The sequence below is a fragment of the Mustela putorius genome, unplaced genomic scaffold, assembly GCF_011764305.1.
Source record: "Mustela putorius furo isolate JIRA1106 unplaced genomic scaffold, ASM1176430v1.1 tig00003909_pilon_pilon_pilon, whole genome shotgun sequence".
In the NCBI taxonomy this organism is placed as follows: domain Eukaryota; kingdom Metazoa; phylum Chordata; class Mammalia; order Carnivora; family Mustelidae; genus Mustela; species Mustela putorius.
The window spans coordinates 761,996-779,867 of record NW_025422057.1 but is presented as its reverse complement, the minus strand read 5'-3'; the positions used below and the strand labels follow the sequence as shown (position 1 = coordinate 779,867).

Here is a 17,872-nt window from a genome sequence, read left to right as displayed (position 1 = left end):
TAGAAGGAAGCTCGAACCCAGGACTCTCCAGACCTGTCTGACCTAGCACCAGCTCCCAGGGAGGCCAGGCGCCCCTCGACCCCTGCAGCTCTGTCACCCACGTGGTAGGTGTCGGTCAAGCCCGCGTGTGCTCTGCAGTGGGGACGGAGCCCTGCCAGCTCGCCGTCCACGCTGCTGGAGACCACGGTCCCTTCTCTCGGCCGCGGAGGGTACACACTGGGGTCTGTGAGACCGCACCTTAAAGAGCAGGCCGCTAGAGTCTGGAGGTGCTCATGCCTTCGGTCACGATCTGCACCGTGGGGGGGCAGTGGTGGCCGTTCAGTGGGAGCATTGGCACAGACTTTGCTGCTGCATGGGCAGGGCCCGCGGTGGCTTTGTGTCCATCTCGCTGTGGCTGTCAACCTCAGGGTCCGCAGAAAACCCCGGAAGTAGCCCTCTGGGTCGACCCTGGGGCCCTGGTCCTGGGGTACCCCGTCCAGCAGCCTGCCTCAGAACCTACGCGGACTGAGAAGAAACCCAGGAATTTCATTGTCCACACGACAGGTGGACAGCCTTGGGGACAGGATCCTATGAAATTCCAGGACAAAAACCTGGCGCTCCGAGTGCCAAGAAGATGAGGTGGGGGCCATCCTATCCGCTGCCCCTCCGTGGGGTGCTGGTAATGAAATACATCTTAGATGGCTCTTTAAAAATAGCATTTTGGGTATTTTTTTTTTCTCCTTTCAAAAGAAAAATCCCTTCCGTAAGTAGGCGAGCGGAAAGGCCCGGCCTGCCAGTTTCTGCATGACTGGGCATGACTGGGTTGAAAGCGGAGGCCGCGGAGGCCGGGCGCTGGGGCCTGATCTCTTCTTTTCCGCCGGGGCCGGGGTGGCTCTGTGGGGGTGCAGAGAGACCCAGCCGCAGGGCGGGCCCCTCTCCCAGCCCCCGGGATGATCGCATGTTTATCCTTTGGGAGCCTGAAATGGCGAAATAAAGCAATTTTTTTAAAAGTTTCTAGCAGATGCCTTTGAGAAGCATCAAGAGTTTCGTCCCAGAGCGGCCACAATGGCCTTCTGCCGCCGAGCCTCCCCCATTCATGGAAGCGCTTAAGCCACTTAGCACATTAGCATCTGGATGGTGCAGGCCCTCCGCGGGCGCAGGGGTGGGCAGGGCGGGCGCCTCTGCCCCGGATTGTCCCTGTGCTTGTTCTAATCCTCGGGTTTGAAGGCGGCCAGACTGATTTGTGACACATGAGTCCAAAAGCCACGTCGGGGCTTGACCCACTTAGCTCCTCTGTGCTCTGAATGTCAATGGCCTGTCGTGGAGGACGCGTCGGGGACGGGGACGGCGGCCGCTGCCTCCCCTGTCCCACGCCGGGCGGGGCCGACCCCCGCGAACCCGGCCTGTGGCCCGGCGGGTCTGCGCAGGGGGGGTCTCCGCCGCACCCGGCCCTGCCCGCCCGCCCTCCCCGGGGTCAGGGGCTGCTCACAGCTTCACAGGGACCTGAGAGGAGGTCTTTGAAAAGTCAGAATTGGTTTTCTGAACTCACGCCAGCCTCAGTCCCCGCCGGCCTCTGCCTGCACTTTCTCGACGTGTCCTGTGCATCGACCCTGGTCCCGTGTGGCCTTTCCTTAAGGAAAGGGTTTTGTCAGCAACGGTGGGGGCCCTTATCCCGCGTCCGTCCTCGCCGGTCTGGCCGCCGATCTGCCTTCTCCCGGCGCTGCTGTCGTCCGGGGGCCCCTTTGTGCTTCCTTCCCGGGGCCGGGAGCCGGCTTGCTGCCCGGGGGCTCCGGGTCACCCCGCCTGTCGGCTCCTGCCCCAGCCTTTCCCGCCTCACACCCAGTTCTGACTAGAAGAGTTTTCTCTGCAAACCTGGACTGAATTTCGTTCGTAGTCCTGCTCGCCGTGGACTGGGCCGTGCGGACCATCCCGCGGTGTGGCTCCGGGACTGCCCGGCTGTCCCTGCTCCCTCGTCCCTCCCCCAGCCTGTCCAGCTGTTCCCTCCCTCGGCTGGTTAGGGTCTCTACCCCTGGAACCCAGTGGGACCTCCGTTCTCCCTGGTTTGGCCTTCCGGGTCCTGTGCCACTACCCACCTGGGGCAGGTCTCCTGGCGGTGGGTCCCCAGCCTGCCCCAGGGACAGCCTGAGGCGGCTCTGACTCCCCCCACTCCCCTGCATGGGGCTGTCGTCAGGGCCGCCCCAGCAGACCGTCCTGGGTGGGAGCTGAGCCAGCGGCGGGGCTGCTCAGGAAGAGAGGCGGGCACGGAGGCCAGGGCCCACTCGGTTGGGCAGCCCTTCCTGCCCTGGCCGGTGTGCCCGTCACACTCCTGCTGCCGTGTGGGCGGGCCCGCAGTCCCTTTATGGGGAGGCGTCAGGGAGGGAGACCGGGCAGCGTGCGGGTCGCGTTCAGGAGGCCCGGGCTGTGGGCGCCTCTCCCGGGACTGAGGCTCGTCTCTGTCGTCCGCAGACTCTCTGCACAAAGGCCACGGTGCAGACGGTGCGGGCCGCCGACACCAACGAGGTCGTGAAGCTGGTATTCCGTGAGTCGGACAATGACCGGAAGGTAAGCGACCCCCGAGCTCTGGGCTGTGAGCGCAGCAGGCCCCGGTGGCCATCCGGCGTCGGGGAGGGGAGGGGCGCTGCTTGAGGAGTGGCCCGTTCTGCCCACGCTCACGGCTATGCTACGTTGCAGGTGATGCTTCAGCTGGAAAAGAAACTCTTTGACTACTTCAACCAGGAGGTTTTCCACGACAACAACGGCACCGCGGTGAGCTCTGCCACCAGATGCCCGCAGGCGCCTGGGCCCCCCCACCCCGAGCCGCACACCTGCAGCTGGGACTGCCCCCCTTCCCAAGCCCTGTGTCTGGTTGGTGGGCAGCATGGGGGACCCTCCATGTGGGAGGTGGGACCCTCAGGCCCCAGGTACTCAGGGCGGCCGACACAGGCCTGGGCTCCATGTGCATGTCTGACATGTGTGCACGTGTGTGTGCTTGTGCACACGTGTGTGTGTGTTACTGTGTGCATGTGTGTGCACGTGTGAGTGTGCATGTGAGCCAAGGGAACTGTGTGCTGGTTGTGTCCTGGTCCTGTGGGAGCCACTTCTCTGGACCCACTGCCGGGCCAGCCCTCAAGAATCTGGAGACGCAGCGTGGGGCTGCCACGTTCGCCGTGGATTTGGGCCTGTTTGAGTGTGTTTCTGGGGTGTCTAGTCATGCGGTAGTAGCGTACTGGTGGACGAACAGTTCATGTGTGATGTCCCTGCTGTGGCCAGTTCCAGGCTATGAGAGGACAGCTCTTGACCCCAGGACCCCGGACCGCAGGGTACAGAGGCAGGTCCTCGGTGGCACCTGCCGAAAACCGGAGGCTGCCCTGAGGGCGGGCGCCCCGGCAGCTGGGGACACCTGAGCGTGCCCGCCGCCCAGCCCCGCTCCGGGGAGGCTCTGTGCACAGCCTTGCCCCTTCCCATCTCCTAGTCACCCCACGCCCGACAGCTGGTCTCCGTGTCCCTGACACTCCCGTCACCCGCCTCGAGGACACTTCGTCGCACAGCATGGACTTCGGGCCCCGTCCCGCCATCCTTGTCCTCACCTCTGTGCCTCTGGGAGCCCCAGCTTGGTGTCGCCACCCCTGCCCTGCGGCCTCGGCCGTGCTGAGTGCTCTGTGCCTGTGCCTCAGTTTCCGGTCCCAGGGCAGGGGGTGCTGGCAGGTGTCCCACGGGCAGCGGACTCTGTCAGTCCTATGTCCCTCCTCCAAACCGATGGCCAGGAACACACGCCTCCATGCCTGTGTCCACTCCTTCCTCCACAGCCCTGTGTCCTCACCGAGTCGGTGTCTGCTAGCCCGGGGCCACTGCATCTCCCTCGCCGCACATGCCCCGTGGGGTACCCCAAGCCTGGGGCCCAGTCTGGGCTTGTCGTGTGCACAGAGGGTCTGGGCTCCTAGGCCTCGCTCACTGCTCAGCTCTCCCTGCCCACCCCTCACCCCTGGTCAGGGCACTGGGCTAACCCTGCCCCGGCACATGCTCTGACCTGCCTTACCTGCCCATCCCGACCTGTCCCGGTGGGCACTGCCCTTTGGCCCTGGCCAGTTCACATCTCACGTCTTCAGGGCCTCAGACCCTGGCAAGGCTGACTCTCGGCCTGTGTCCCCAGCAGCGCCTGGCAGCGCCAGCTCAGCACATGGGTGCCTGTAGCCCTGCCCACTTCCCTCGTGGGAGGCACTGACACAAGGACTTGTCCTACCTGCTGTCCACGCCAAGGAGCGCAGAGGCCTGGTGATTTCAGGGCCTGAGCACTCGGGGTCCAGGCGAGCCCGAGGGGCAGGTTTGGGGACAGGACTGTTCGGGGGCACTGGCTGCAGGCAAAGTGCCCAGGAGACTATGTCTCTGGGAAGCTGTGTGACTTTCTGAACTGGGAGGTCAAGTGAGCGCTCTGGGCCCCCGGTACAGAGGCAGCTCCCTGACAGAGACAGTGAGACCACCAGGATTATAACAGAGGGGGAGAGCCATGCACACGGCAGTGACACTGGGCAGCCAGGGCCTGGAATGTTCCAGAAGGAGCAGAACATGGGAGAGCTGGGCATGCTGTGGGGTCTGAGCCAGGGAGGTACAGGGCCACCAGGGAGAAGTTGTGCGTTCTGGAAACGGGGAGCCAGGGCACACGGACCCACAGTCACAGTCCGTCTCTCAGCGTCTGGACGAAGCGTGTGCTACCACCATCAGAAATAACAAAGCTGTCGCCGCTGGACATGGTGGTTCTTACTTCTGTGTTTATCTGGCATATGAAGTTGTTTAAGATGGAAGAAAATTAGTCTGAATGCTCGGGAGACAGCTGGAGATTCGTTCAGAGACGGAGAAACGCGGCACAGAGTTACAGAGGAGATTTCCACATGGCTGTTTTAGAAAGACCCACGTGCCCCTGTGCTGTGTGTTCAGAACCTCACGTGGCAGAGTTGTGCCCGGCCTGGCGCCTTCCCAGGGGTCTGTGACGGCTTCTCAGCTCCTGCTGCTGCCGCTGCTGCGGGCACTGTGGGTCCCGGACGCTCAGTGCCTTCCAGGACGCCTCGCAGGGTTAGGCTGGCGCGTGCTCCGTGCCCCTGGCCACGACCTCACGCGTTGAGAAGCTGCCTCCACGTCCGTCACACACAGGAAGCGGGGTCGTCCGCGGCGGCCACGGGGACAAGATAAATGGTATGACGAGCCATGTCACCTCGGTGGTGAGACACGCAGCCCCATGGCCACCGGAACAAAGTGCCCCTCCGCAGGATGGATGTGTCCGCGCCAGACGCAGCCCCAAAATCCATCGCGCCCTTCATCAAGCCTCGGTCTTGTACCCGTCTGACAGAAATTTAATTCGAGCTGGCTTCTGGAAATAATTATTGTATTTTAAGAGTAGTAATCATTGGCCGGGACATGATTGAATGTGTCCATGCCTATTGACTTTTTCTATGATTTATAGCTTTGTTTAGTCGATATTCCCATCGAAATTGTATAATTAATTATAAGTGTGGCTGTCAGGGCGGCAGGATGGAGTGCCCTGGTGAGGATTTGGAGAGATTAAATTTTCCTTGGCTGTCCCAGGGCAGGGCTCGGGGATCTTCACAGCGCTTGGCCTGTTGGATAGAGATGTTTTCTGTGTGTTTAGCAACTGCTCTAGCTCAAGGCACATTGATTTTCTGGGCTGCTTTTTCTTTATCAGCGTGGTGTCTCTGCGGTAACAGTGGAATCTGTGCAGCTGGGACAGCTCCTGACAGATACGTATGATCAGCCTGCCGCTTTATCATTGTCTACACACGCCCTGCGCTGTTTTTCACTTTGTAATCAAGAAGAATGTTTAAGATACATGGGAAATTGGTTATCATGTTTCTGAAAAATCTCAAAGAGAAACAAATTATCGTTTCAAGAGAAATGCAACATAATTTCTAATCAGGAACCTCTTTCACAGCTGGCGTTGGCCTCGGGCCGCACCCCCCAACCCCCACAGTTCTCACGGAACTCAGGGTGTTGTCCCCTCGCACACTGGCCACCAGGCCTGGGACCCGAGGGGCCAGCTCAGGGGGGCGGGATGTGCACACGTGTTTCCAGGCCGTGTCACCTGAGGAGTGTCTCTCTGTTTCTGGGCAGGGGCTTGGGGCCGTGGGAATGCAGGCTGGGGTGTGGGTGTGCAGCCGGACAAGCCCAGGAGGAGGGCCCTTACTGACAGAGACCTACCCTGGACGCCTGGGTCCTCACCAAAGTGGCTCTGTTACTGTTTTCGCAGCTGGAACATTCGCACCCATTCCAAACCAGATACTTACTGGCTTTAATTTCCCTTTACACCCTTTGCAAGTAGAAGCATGGTGGGGTCATGGTGGGGTGCAGATGGCCCCTCCCCGGGTGCTGCTGCTGCTCGGGCCAGGCTGGCTTGTCAGACAGGCTGTCCGTGTCTCACTGGCAGAGCAGTCCCTCCCACTCTCAGCCGCACCGATGGCTCCCGCCAGAGTCTCCAGCTTCTCTGGTGGCTGCGAGGCCGCGCTCACTGGAGCCCGTGCGGGCACGGTAGTGCCGGTTCCTCACGACCCCCGCCAGCGACTCTGTGATGGGCAGCTCCGACCACGCCAAGCCTCACCCGTATTCCAAAACTACATCACGTGGATGCCGCCCATGTGGACGCCCTGTGGCAGGATCTGGCCGTGAGGTAGCACGGGGCCCAGGGAGGCTAACAGGGCCCCTATCTGAGGCTGCACAGGACCCAGGAGTGGTCAGTCGGTGGGCGGTGAAAGCCTCGCACTCACACGGTGTGCTCCCAAGCACCCAGGAACGCGCACACAGAGCCAACGTCCGTGTGCGGTCACATCCCCCTCCAGCTCCTCTCAGTGTCCCCAGGGCTGATTGTGGGGACCCAGGAACCCCCCATGGTTGCCCCTTGGGTCAGATACATAGTGGAGTGAGGGCAGACAGCATCCTCGTGGTCAGAAATGTCTCCACACAAGAGAACACACGTGTGCGCGTGGGTGAATGACCCCCGTGGCTCTAAGGACGGGCCCCTGTCCTCATGCAGAGCAGCAGAGCGCTTGGCCCGCGGCTCGGAGACAGTGGTGTGTCCTTTAGGGACAGTGGTGGTGTGTGGCGGCAGGTGAGGACGGAAGAACCCCTTTCCGAGGGGGGATCCGGGCACAGGCGGTGTCTCGTTTCCCGAGGGGATTTTACGAACCACGTTTGGATTTCTGTCGGAGTTCTGGGCTACTAACTGGGTGCTGCTTGGAGCCCCCTTCTGGGTGCCAGATGGACACAGATGCCCAATGGGGCTCCCAGGCTGTTGGTCACAGGAGAGGGTCCAATGCAAGTGAGTCCAGAGGCCGAGCCCCATGGAAGGGGCGCCCGAGGTGCAGGGACCCATCCCCTCCAGCCCAGGCTCCGGGAGGCAGGCTGCGGCCGCCGTGGACTTGGGGCCTGGGAGACACCCCAGGTTATCCCCAGCTTCCTTCCCGGTGTAAGGAAGAGAGTGAAGTCCTAGCACCTCAGAGTGCGTGGGGTGACGTTCTGAGGATTTGTACTTGAGCGCCTGGCCCCTTGCTTGCACTTCTCGTACCCAGAGGCAGCCAGATGGAGGGCGCGCGGCACGTTCCGTGTCCCCCAAGTGGAGGACCCGGGAGGCAGAGCCAACAGAGAGGGTACGCCCTTGAGAACGCTGAGCCGGCGCTGGGATGATTGGTAGGACACGTAAAGCAAGTATGTTTCCAAGGATTAAAAACATGGAAGAATCAGAAGCAAGCAACATGCCCGGAAAGAAACAAGCAGATCGGAAGCACACGGAACCTCCAGAAATGTTGCCGCGCAGGTGAAGTCCTGGTGGGTGAATTAGTGGCGGGCCCACCGTGGGCGCCCAGTGTGCTGGGGGCGGCACCCAGAGCAGGAGGCAGGGGTGGGGTGGCGCGTAGTGCCTTGCTGGGAGAGGCCACATTTGGCAAGCTGATGTTGGACCCAGGGGAGACAAGTCCTCAGGACCAGGATGTGTCCACGTGGGACAGCAGGACACCAGATGGAAAGAGAGGACATGACCTAGAGCAGCGGAGGCCCGTGACAAGTCACCATGCCAGTGCGATGCTGGCACCAGGCGGCAACACAGTGACCCTAGGGAAAAGCCATGAGGAGGTGTGGCCAGCTGTGCTGCGCCAGCCCCCCTCCCAGAGCAGTGCACGGACCTCTCGGGTGGGTGGCCACAGTGGTGTGTGGAAGGGGCAGACGCACGCACGTGCAGGCCCCCGGAGCCACCAGTCCACGGTGTGGCCGCCATGGGACAGCGAGGGCCCCGCGGCATCTTGGTCTCTGCAGTGTGCGTTTGTTTGAGCGTCCAAGCTGGATTGCAGAGAGACGGGAGGTGCGCTCCCTGCCTCGAGTGAAGCCCAGTTTTGTGATCCTGCCGGAGGAAGCCGCCCTCGCCGTTTCCGCTAAGCCGCTGGTCACCATGGCCACACTTTGCCTCCCGATGCTCGCAGGGCTCCTTCCCGGAAGCCCTGGCCCCTGACCTCGGGTAGGCGGGTTCCTCTTCTCAGCCCTTGTTGGGCACAGCCACGTAGTGCAGCAGCCCCCCCAAGTCCACAATGCCCGTTCGGAGCCTGTCTCCCATCTGGGAAGGCTGAGAATTCGAGCCCCAGGTGACCTAGATAAGAAACACGTTACCGGCATGTGTGTGCGCGTCAGTGCAAGTACACACATACATGTAAATGTACAGGTAGCTGCAGGACCTGCTCAAGTCCCCACACACACTCGGGTGCATCTCTCCTCCTAGAGATTTCCTCTCCATCCCCAGCCCCAACTGAAGACCTGACTCAGGAACTTGCCAGAAGCAGTTTGGCCTGGAGCCCTCCCTGGACTCTGGAGGAGCTTGAGGCTCCCCTGGGCGCAAGAAGACCATTTGGTGCCATGAAAGCCAAGCCCCTGTGCGCCCCCCTGTGCCCCCCCCTCCCCCTGCAGGCCCTCCGCCCCATGTGTCCCCTACCTGCCCAGCATCCCCCGGGGTCCCGCAGTCCCGTGCCCATCATCAGGACAGCGCTGAGCAGCTGCACACCAGTGGATGTGAGCTCACGAGTGCTGCAGTGGGATCCAGGCCCCCAACCCCTGGCATCTGAGCTCCACCAGGCAGGTCTAAGGCTCTTTGAAATTCGTGTCTGTGAGTGTCCAGGATTGTGCAGGACATGTGTGGGGTCCCATCTGGTGTGTATGCAAGAGAATTCATTTACCCTCCTAACCCACAGACCGTCCTGTTGCACACTCGAGCTGTTTTCCCTCTGAGCCACGCCAGGGCAGCACTGGGGTTCCGGGGTGGGGTGTGCTGTGTGAGGGTGGTTTGCATGGCAGCCGGGCACACAGGTCACTCCCATGTGCACTGAGCTGCTGAGGCTTCACACCGGGCTTACTGCTAGAGTCCTGGAGGCCGTTTTTAGTCATGTTGCCCTGCGAGGTTGACCTGGCTCACTTTCTTAGCGTGGGCAGAAGTGAGAGCCACGTCCATTCTGGAGGTCAGTGCCTTGGTGGGAGGGTGTTGCTGGGTCTGCTGCCCCTTGTGGTTTTGGCAGAGGACCGTGGCCCTGCGTGGCCAGTCAGCCATGGGCAGTGGGGCCGGAGTCCCCGTGTGGTCTCCCAGGCAGAAGGGCGTGCTGGGTGCCCACGGATCTCCCCAGGGACACAAATGGGCAGGTGTTGGCAGGGCTGCCCACAGATGGCCCCGTCGGTGTGCCGGGCGTGTTTGCTGGAAGTTCTGGGGGTCGCTGCTGCACGTAGAGCACCAGAGACTTCCCGTGTCCCCAGTGAGTGGACCGAAGTGACATTGTTTCCTTCTCCTCTGTCTTCAGCTCTTGGAGTTTGACAAGGAGCTGTCTGTTTTCAAGGACAGGCTGTATGAGCTGGACATCTCGTTCCCTCCCAGGTAAGGAACGCCCACGTGCTAGATGAGCAGGTGACTTTCTCCTTTCAGAGGACCCGTGCGCACCTGTGCAGACCACGCCCCCCGCCCTTCCCACCACCCAAGAGCAATAAGCGATTCTCTTAAACAAATTTTTTTTCTTTAAATATGCGAAGTACTGCCTTCTCAGTTTAGCACTGGGGCCTGAGAACTCTGAGCCCTGGGTCTCTCTGGGAACGTCAGTATCTTGGGCAGTCTCTGTGTCAGGGGTGGGCTCTGGGTGGCTTTTCTCAGGTGTGGAAGCTTTTCTGGGCTTTCCTCTGGTGTTCACAGAATCTTGAGATGTGCAGCCATGACAGCCCGTTCCCTCAGAGCAGCCTGGCAGACGCGGCCCCAGGGTCTTAGAGGGCTCGGGACAGAGAGGAGCAGGCAGAGGGGGCCTCGGGAGCTGCGGCTGGACCGGGGGCTCACCCAGCTTCCGTCACTGGGGCGGCCGTGCCAGGCATTCTGGGGAGGGCACCTCAAGGACATGGAGGCCCTATCACGGGATTCCTCCCCACTTCTCTCTCCTTTTTTAGATCATGGGTGGAAATTCTCATCACTCCGGCATGTTCCGGGAAACTGTAACACAGGCGTGGGAGTGTCCAGGGGACACATGGCACCCCGTCATCAGACAGAATAGCTCTGCTCCTAGAACAGGCTCAAAAGCCAGACGGTCTTTCCTGCACGCTCCGCGAGGGGCCTCATCCCTGCGTCGCATTCAGCAGCCACACGTGTGCAGGCTGGCAGAGGACCCCCCCAGTCCAGGGCACATGGGACTTCCAGCTGCTCGTGGGCATGGGCTGGTGCCCCTCTGACCTCAGGGTCCAGGCTCTGGCCGAGGGGGCTGCAGCGTGAGTTGTGAGGGGGAGGACTGGTAGGGACTGTGAGTCTGGGACAGCCAGGACCACAGCAGGACCAGAGGTGCATCCCCAGTGGTTCCCATCCATGGACTGACCAAGGGTGTCCCCCTCGGAGCCCCAACCCTGCTTCACAGGTCGTCACCTGCAGGCAGACGCACGTCAGGTCTGCCTGAGGTCCAAAGAGGTTCTGAGGGTTTGTGAAACTGCCTCTCCCTGGGTGTGGTAGGCCGGATGTCCTGAATGGCAGCCCCTATTGGAAAAACTCGAGGATCTCCTTTCTGGGCTTTGCTGAGCTGGAGAGGACGGAGGCCTGGGGACCCACCTCAGGCAGAGGCTATGACCCTATGGACACATGGACCCTGCGCTGGCATCTGCTTCTGGAGTTTCTCTTAAACCTTGCCACCTGGCATGTCACTTGGGCACAGACCACAGAAGATGCCAGCAGGACGTGGTCAAGGCCAGAGCCCACGGGGCCTGGTGGCCAGTGCCCCAGGGGGGTGAGCAGCAGGCCAGCCACCAGCACGGGCAGCAGGGAGACCTGACTACCCGTTCCCAAACCCCTCAAGAGTCTGGAAGGACAAGTCAGCCCTCACCAACGTCGGGGAGTGGGGTCCTGGCTTAGGGGTCCCTGGACTGATGTTACCTGGTGAAGAAAGCACAGGCCTCCCTGGGGTGGTGGCGGTGACTTAGCCATGGCCATGAAACCCTGTCTACTTGTTGGGTCCTTCGCGCCCCTGGACAAGAGAAGGTGGTGACCTGGTGCCATGGGGGAGGTGCTTGAGAAAGCTGCATGTGTGTGCTGGGCATCAGGGTACCTCCGACCGTGTTCCCCAGGATGCCCTAGGTGGGCTGTATGCACGGGGGTCACCCTCCCCTCCTCGAGGTCCGTGAGGTGCTGGACACAGCTGCTGCGTGCAGATCTCCGTGGGGATCGCTTGGCTCGGGCAGTGGGAGAATGGCCCAGACCTGTGCCTGCCCCGTCCTGTGTGCCGTGGCCGCAGGGACCCACGGCAGAGTGCTGTCCTGGGCCATGCAGGTCGCATCGGCGAGACCCAGGAGTCCTGGGAGCCCGTAGGAGCAGAGCACTCACCCTGGCTGGGGACAGGAGCGGTGACAGGAGGGGACGCCGAGGTCTCACCAGTCCTGACTTCACGGGCGCAAGCACTACTGGCTGGTTAAGTCATCAAATACTTTCCCTTTAATGAGGAAGTAAGAGTAATTCCTCGGAGGAAAGGTGGAAGTTTTCTAACCAAACCAGCATCGCTCGACCACCAGAGCCCAGCTTCCAGAGACCCTGGTGAGCTGCCAGGTCACCCACGCCTCCCCCGCCGCCCAGGCCACCAACCTTCCCCCTCCAAGCCCGCCATCGCAGTCACCCACCCCTCCCCTGCTGTCCGGGTCACCCCCTCCCCCACTGCCTGGGTCACACCAGGCCCCTCCTTTGACTCTCTTGTCTTTGGAAACCATGCCTGTGACCAGAGCCCCGGGGGTGGTCATGTGGGGTTCGAAGAGCCGCCCGGACTGTGGGAGGAGCGGGCACAGCAGCAGAGTCCAGGAAAAGGACAAGCGATGAGGGTGCTCAGGGGCTCGGGACCTGCCGGGTATTGACGAGTGGTCGGGCATGCTGTGTGTGCACAGGTGGGTGTGCACGTGTGTGCATAGTGGTGTGTGAGCTCACGTACAGGTGTGTGGGCGTGTGTGCATGTACACGGGGATGTGTACACGGATATTCATTCACCCTGTGCACTGCATAGCCCCATGTGCCGGTGAGCATGTAGGTGTGAGCTCACGTGCAGGTGTGTGTGCGTGTGTGTGCAGAGCGAGTGTGCGTGGATTGCACGTGTACAGAGTCTGCGCATGCCTGGCTGTCCGCCTGGGTTTGGGTGTATGGACATGGGGCATGTCACGTGCTCATACAGACGGTGCACGTGGGACTTGCGTGTGCGCACATCTGGGTACAGGGTGTGTGCGTGCATCAGGGATGTAGGTGAGGCACACGTGTGCGTGCCCATGGGTGCATGTGCAGAAGTGTGCACGGGAGTGTGTTCCTGCGGAGTCTGCGTCTGGCGTGCGTGCGTCTGGGTGGGGAGTGTGTCGTGCAGGCGTGTGCTTGGACACGTTGCCGTGGTGTGTGCACAGTGTGTGTGTGTGTGTGTGTGTTCCCGGGGTGTGTGCATGGCCCAGAAGATGCCACCCCACACACCTCCATTTTGAGAGAACGACTTTTCGCTGCGGGGGCTGCTCTGCGTCGGCCATGAGGCCCGACGAGGCCCCCTGTGTGTTCTCCGTGCCCTGTGGCACTCGGGTGTGTGTCGGGTCAGACTTCTCCGTCTTGCTGCCAGGCTCCCAGGACTTTCTGGAAGGGGGCTGAGCCCGTGGGGCCATGGCTGCCTCAGGCTGTCCTGCGTCTGGTCTCGGTGAGGCCGCAGAAGCCGCGGGGCTCGTTGTCCAAGGGCACCCGCCTGGTCCAGGGGGCACGGTGGGAACGCGGGCCTGGGGTGGCCGCTCCTGGTTTTCAGAGCCTTTCTGCCCCCTGTCCACGTGGCGAGGGCCTCGCACATAGATGGTGCAGGCTGGGCCTCCCTGAAGGCCTCCATAGCACCGCGCAGAGCCAGACAGTCCCCTGGGGTGGCACGCTGTGACCAGAGTGGGCCCAGGCAGTGGGTTTCGGAGTGTGTCAGTACAGCGCACCTGTGAGCCCACAGACATTTCGTCAGTGGATGGGCCGTGTCGGGAGAGAGCGACTCTTCACAGAGACATCGGTCACCATTCCCCGCCAGCTAACAGAACCTCACTCCCAACGGACTAGAACTTAATGCCATAACTCGCTAGAAAAGATGCTAATACTTCAGATGTTTATGGAGCTGTCAGCTCTGTTCTTCTCCACCAAGGGTTCAGCGTGATGGCACCTTCCTGAGAGAGACTGCCCAGGGCTGGCGGTCAGGAAGCAGAGTGCCGCGGCCCGGCTGGAATGGGCCCAACCAGAGGGCCCAACCCTGCGCTCCATGGGGGCACTGTCCCCACTAGCAGGCCAGGGACAGCATCCCCCCCCCCCCCCAGATGCTGGTCTGTGATGCCAGATGGTGTGTCCCTGGGCCCCCAGCGGCTGACCGTGAGCACGAGCTGCTACGTGTCTGTGACCCGCTGCCGGAAGGGGTTGTTTGCCCACATGCACAACTGGCCACGTCCCCAGCCGGGCCTCAGAACGCCAGATGGTACACATCCCAGACGCTGGTGTGCCGGACGGCGCATCCCGCGGGGCCACTGAGCAGAGCACCGTTGACCGTGGCATACAGGCACCCAGGGCCCAGGCACATCCTCCAAAGCTGTGGGTTTTCCTTGAAAGCTTGAATTTTGTCATTGACAACAAATACACTTGGATATCCACCTGGAGAGGGAAAATGACTCATTTCATCCCTTCTTGAGAAAACTCCCCTCTGATGTTCAGGTCTGAGTGACAACGGTCTCTGCTTTTCTGGCCAAACAAAGATACTCCACGGAAATGAGCTGGAACGGCCGGCAGAGCGCGGTGCGTGTCCATCTCATCCCGCCGCGCCTCAGAACGCCGTGCCTCCCAGGCTGGACAGTCCGTGCAGTGGCCGTGGGTTTCTTAGTGTGAGCCCGCCACGGTCCCCCGTGCCCCAGGGCGCTGCTTCCGTCCGCCCGCGCAACTGCAGTGCCGGGAGGGTGGCGCCCGGTGTGTCAGGGGACTGCACCTTCCAGCCCTGCCAAGGGAGCCAGGGACCCCGGGGCTCCGCGTGGCACACCCCAAGGCCAGCCAGAACCTGGAAGAGCCAGAAGGTGCGCAGTGGCGGCATGGGCTCTCGCTGCTGCAGGAGAGTGGCACACGACACACACTGCGGGCGCCACAGACTGCGTCCTACGAGCAGATCTGAAGTCACGCCGTGCCCGAGGGGAGCCACGCGTGCGTGCCGCCCGCGCCTCCGCATTCGTGGAGGCTCTGGGGTCACGACCCTTGACTTTCCAGGCAGCGGCAGGAGGGTTGCCTGTGCCCAGGGGCCGGGGCGGTCCTTGCCGCCGACTGCTCCCCGGACAGCTCAGTGCTGCCGCGGCGCCGCTGATTTGGCCCAACCGTCCTTCAGGCTCCTCCCATCTTTTCCAGGAATGTCAGTAACGGGCGGCCTCTGGGGACCCCGGGGTCCTGAGCTGCTCTTGCTCTGACAGGCCCTGTCTACACCGCGGCGCCCTGGGTCTGTGGCCACTCACGCAGGCGCTGTCGTCTGGCAGGGCTCCAAGGAGGGGCTTCCGACCCTGGGGCAGCACCCCCGCCACGCCCCCCGCACTGGGGAGAGCAGGTGCACAGTGTGCCGGTCTGGCTGGCGGCTCACCTTCCGCTTCCTCCTGCGCCCGGCGGCCCCACCCGCGGCCGGCCCTGTAGACGCAGGCTAGCACACACAGCCGGGCTTTGTGCCTCCCAGGCTGTGGCGTCGAGGCCCGTGTGCTTGAGGATAGGTGGGCGATCGTTACTCTATCACCGGCGGCTACGGCGGCTCTCCCCCACCGTGGGAGCACGGCCTGGGTGCTTGTCCCGTGTCCCCAGGCCGCCGGGGTTTGCTTTCAGGTAAGCGTGTGTGCACGGCCGGCGTCCGTCACTGTCCGGCCTGGAGGTGTGCAGGCTGTAGACCCGCAGCGTTGGGCCCGGTGCCCTGTGCTTGCCGATGGGGCCCACGCGCCTGCTGTGGGGGGAAGGCCCCCTCCTCCGGCCCTGGGGCTATGGGGGGAGGGCAGTGCCCCCACCAGCAGGACATCCCAGGACCAGCCGCTTTCTCCTTCTGAGTCAGCGGTGCTCATACTGGACTGTGGCCGTGGGTCCTGCCAGCACGATGGGCTGGGCCCGCCGAGGCATCTCCTGTCGTCTCTACAGCATCGGGCGCAGAGCTGAGCGCTGCAGGTGGCGTCTGAGCACGTGGCATCCGTCCTGTTTCCGGGCTGCACCCGAGCCTGGACTACTGGCTGTCTCCTGGCAGAGGGCCCCCACCCAGCAGCTGCCCGCCCGCGGCTGCCCTCACCCCTGACCTCTGCCCCCAGCCAGGGCTCTCATCCCATGGCTCAGCACGTTGTTTGGAAGCTGGGGTTGATCTGTGTGGACTCCCGGCTCACGGGTAGCACGTTCTGGAGACAGCCTGCCGCCGGCCTGGGTTCGTGTCCCAGGCAAGGTTGCGCGTGCGAGGCCAGCAGTCCCGGAGGGCCGGTGTCGCTCCCTCACGGTCACAGCTGAGCCGGGCGGCCCCACTTTCCCTGCAGAGGACGCCTCTGTCCACGCAGGATGCCGTTAGACGGGGGGCTGGGTCGGTTTTGTTTTTAAGCATATTTGCTGCTTTGAGTTTTTAATCAAGTGAGCGGTGACTCCCTGAGAGGCGGGGGTCCTCGGCCCCTGTTTCTTGTGAACGTGGGGGACCCCGGTGGGAATGGGGTGAGGCCGGGAGCCATTCGCTCTGGGCAGCCTGACAGCTGCAGCAGGATGGGGGTCTTGAGGCCACAGAGCAGCGGGACAGGCCAGGGTCCCCCGCAGACCAGGTGCCGCCGCGGCCCCTCTCTCCCCAGCAGTGAGCGAAGTGGAGAACAAGCTGATTATAATAATATAATTACAATTCTAGTATATAATCCGGAATGGACCTAGAAGCAAACTTTTACAAGGAGCAGTTTAGACCCAAGGATGGCCGTGCGAAACGCAGCCCGGACACGCAGACGCGTCGCGCTGGTGTGGACGCAGCAGCTACCGCCACGCGCCTCCCCCGCCGGCTGGCTCTGAGGTCTTCGGCCACCACTTCAGTCAGTGCCAACGCGTGCACTTGGGGCGAGGCCAGTGGTTCTCGGGGACCGAGGAGGCCACAGGGTGGTCCCAGGGCGTTCTGGAAACAGGAGGAAGCCGCCTGGAGGGGGTCCGCCGGTGGCACCCCACATGCTTCTCACACGCTTGTGTCACTTGCCTGTTGGGGGGTTAGCTGTGGTGACTCTGTCCCCAGGCGACCGTCAGGGCCTCTCCCGGGGGCTAAGCCGTGTTGGGGGGTGGGAAGGGGCGCCTGTGTGGCCAGAGCAGCGAGTCTGGGACGTCCCAGGCCACGCCACAGCGATGAACCCCCGGCCCGGGCACCAGGCACTTGCCAAGACCAGATGCTGGGGTGGAGCAGGCTGGGTGGGGGCGCGGGAGGGGGCGCGCACCCGCGTCAGACCCCCGCTTCCAGAGGCTCCCTGGAGCCATGAGGGGACATCTGGTGAGAGTCCCACAGCGGTGCCCCTGCATTCTCAGGCTACGCGCTCGGCCATCCCAGGACTCAGGTTGGGAAGGAGGCCCGTCTGTCCGCTGGCCACGTCCAAAACTAAAACCACAATGTCCTAGGTGATGCCACTGGTTTGTCCCAAGATCCACTGCAGCTAAAATTCAAGTGAGAACTTGGATCGCGGGTTTGACTTTGTGTTCTGGAAACTTATCTACGTGGTTTTCTTGCCTACCTGGCGCTGGCCACTCTGCGTGCGTGGGAAGAGCCACACGGCCCTCCCCGGGGCCTCGGGGGACAGTGGGAGGTGGGGCCGCTGCCGGCCACTGACCAGGCGCCCTTGTATCCTCCCAGCTACCCGTACAGCGAGGAGTCCGGCCAGGGCCAGCGGTACATGAACACCCGATGCCCCGCGTGGTGCGACCGCGTTCTCATGTCCCCGTCTGCCAGGGAGCTGATTCTGAAGGTAAGGGCTACAGTCGCCCCGGAACCAGCCACCCACGAGGGGCCCCGGGACGGGCCCAGACGTCCTCCTGCGATGGGTCCTCGGCCACTTGAGACCCAGCGCCCGGGTCTGAGGGCCCCCAGGACACCCGCTGCTTTTCTGAACCCACAGCATGCATTCGCAGTCACCAGCTAGTGCTTCCAGAACTGTGTCCTTGGGAATCCAATGTGCTCTTGAACACGAACGCGCTGACGTAAAGCGCGTGAACACACGGGTCCGTCCTTCCCCGAGTTGTGACTCAAGAGCCTGATTCACATCTGGGCTCAACGTGGTGAAAACGGACGGGGACGTTCATGCTGCACTGGGGCTTGGGGCACTCGGGTCTCCTGTGGCTCATTTTCCAGAATTTCAGTGCCCACATTTTAAC

The 17,872-nt window shown here is 62.4% G+C and overlaps 1 protein-coding gene across 5 annotated transcripts in view; it reads left to right on the top strand.

Moving 5' to 3' along the window:
* INPP5A (inositol polyphosphate-5-phosphatase A) overlaps positions 1–17,872 on the top strand; it is a 162,680-nt gene that overhangs the window by 140,480 nt on the left and 4,328 nt on the right. For 4 of the 5 annotated variants that reach the window (XM_045068816.1, XM_045068813.1, XM_045068814.1 and 1 more), the window contains exons 10-13: positions 2,446–2,541; positions 2,671–2,745; positions 9,810–9,883; positions 17,355–17,466. In XM_045068816.1, coding sequence (XP_044924751.1) covers positions 2,446–2,541; positions 2,671–2,745; positions 9,810–9,883; positions 17,355–17,466 — 357 coding nt within the window. The other variant, XM_045068815.1, reaches the window with a different exon arrangement.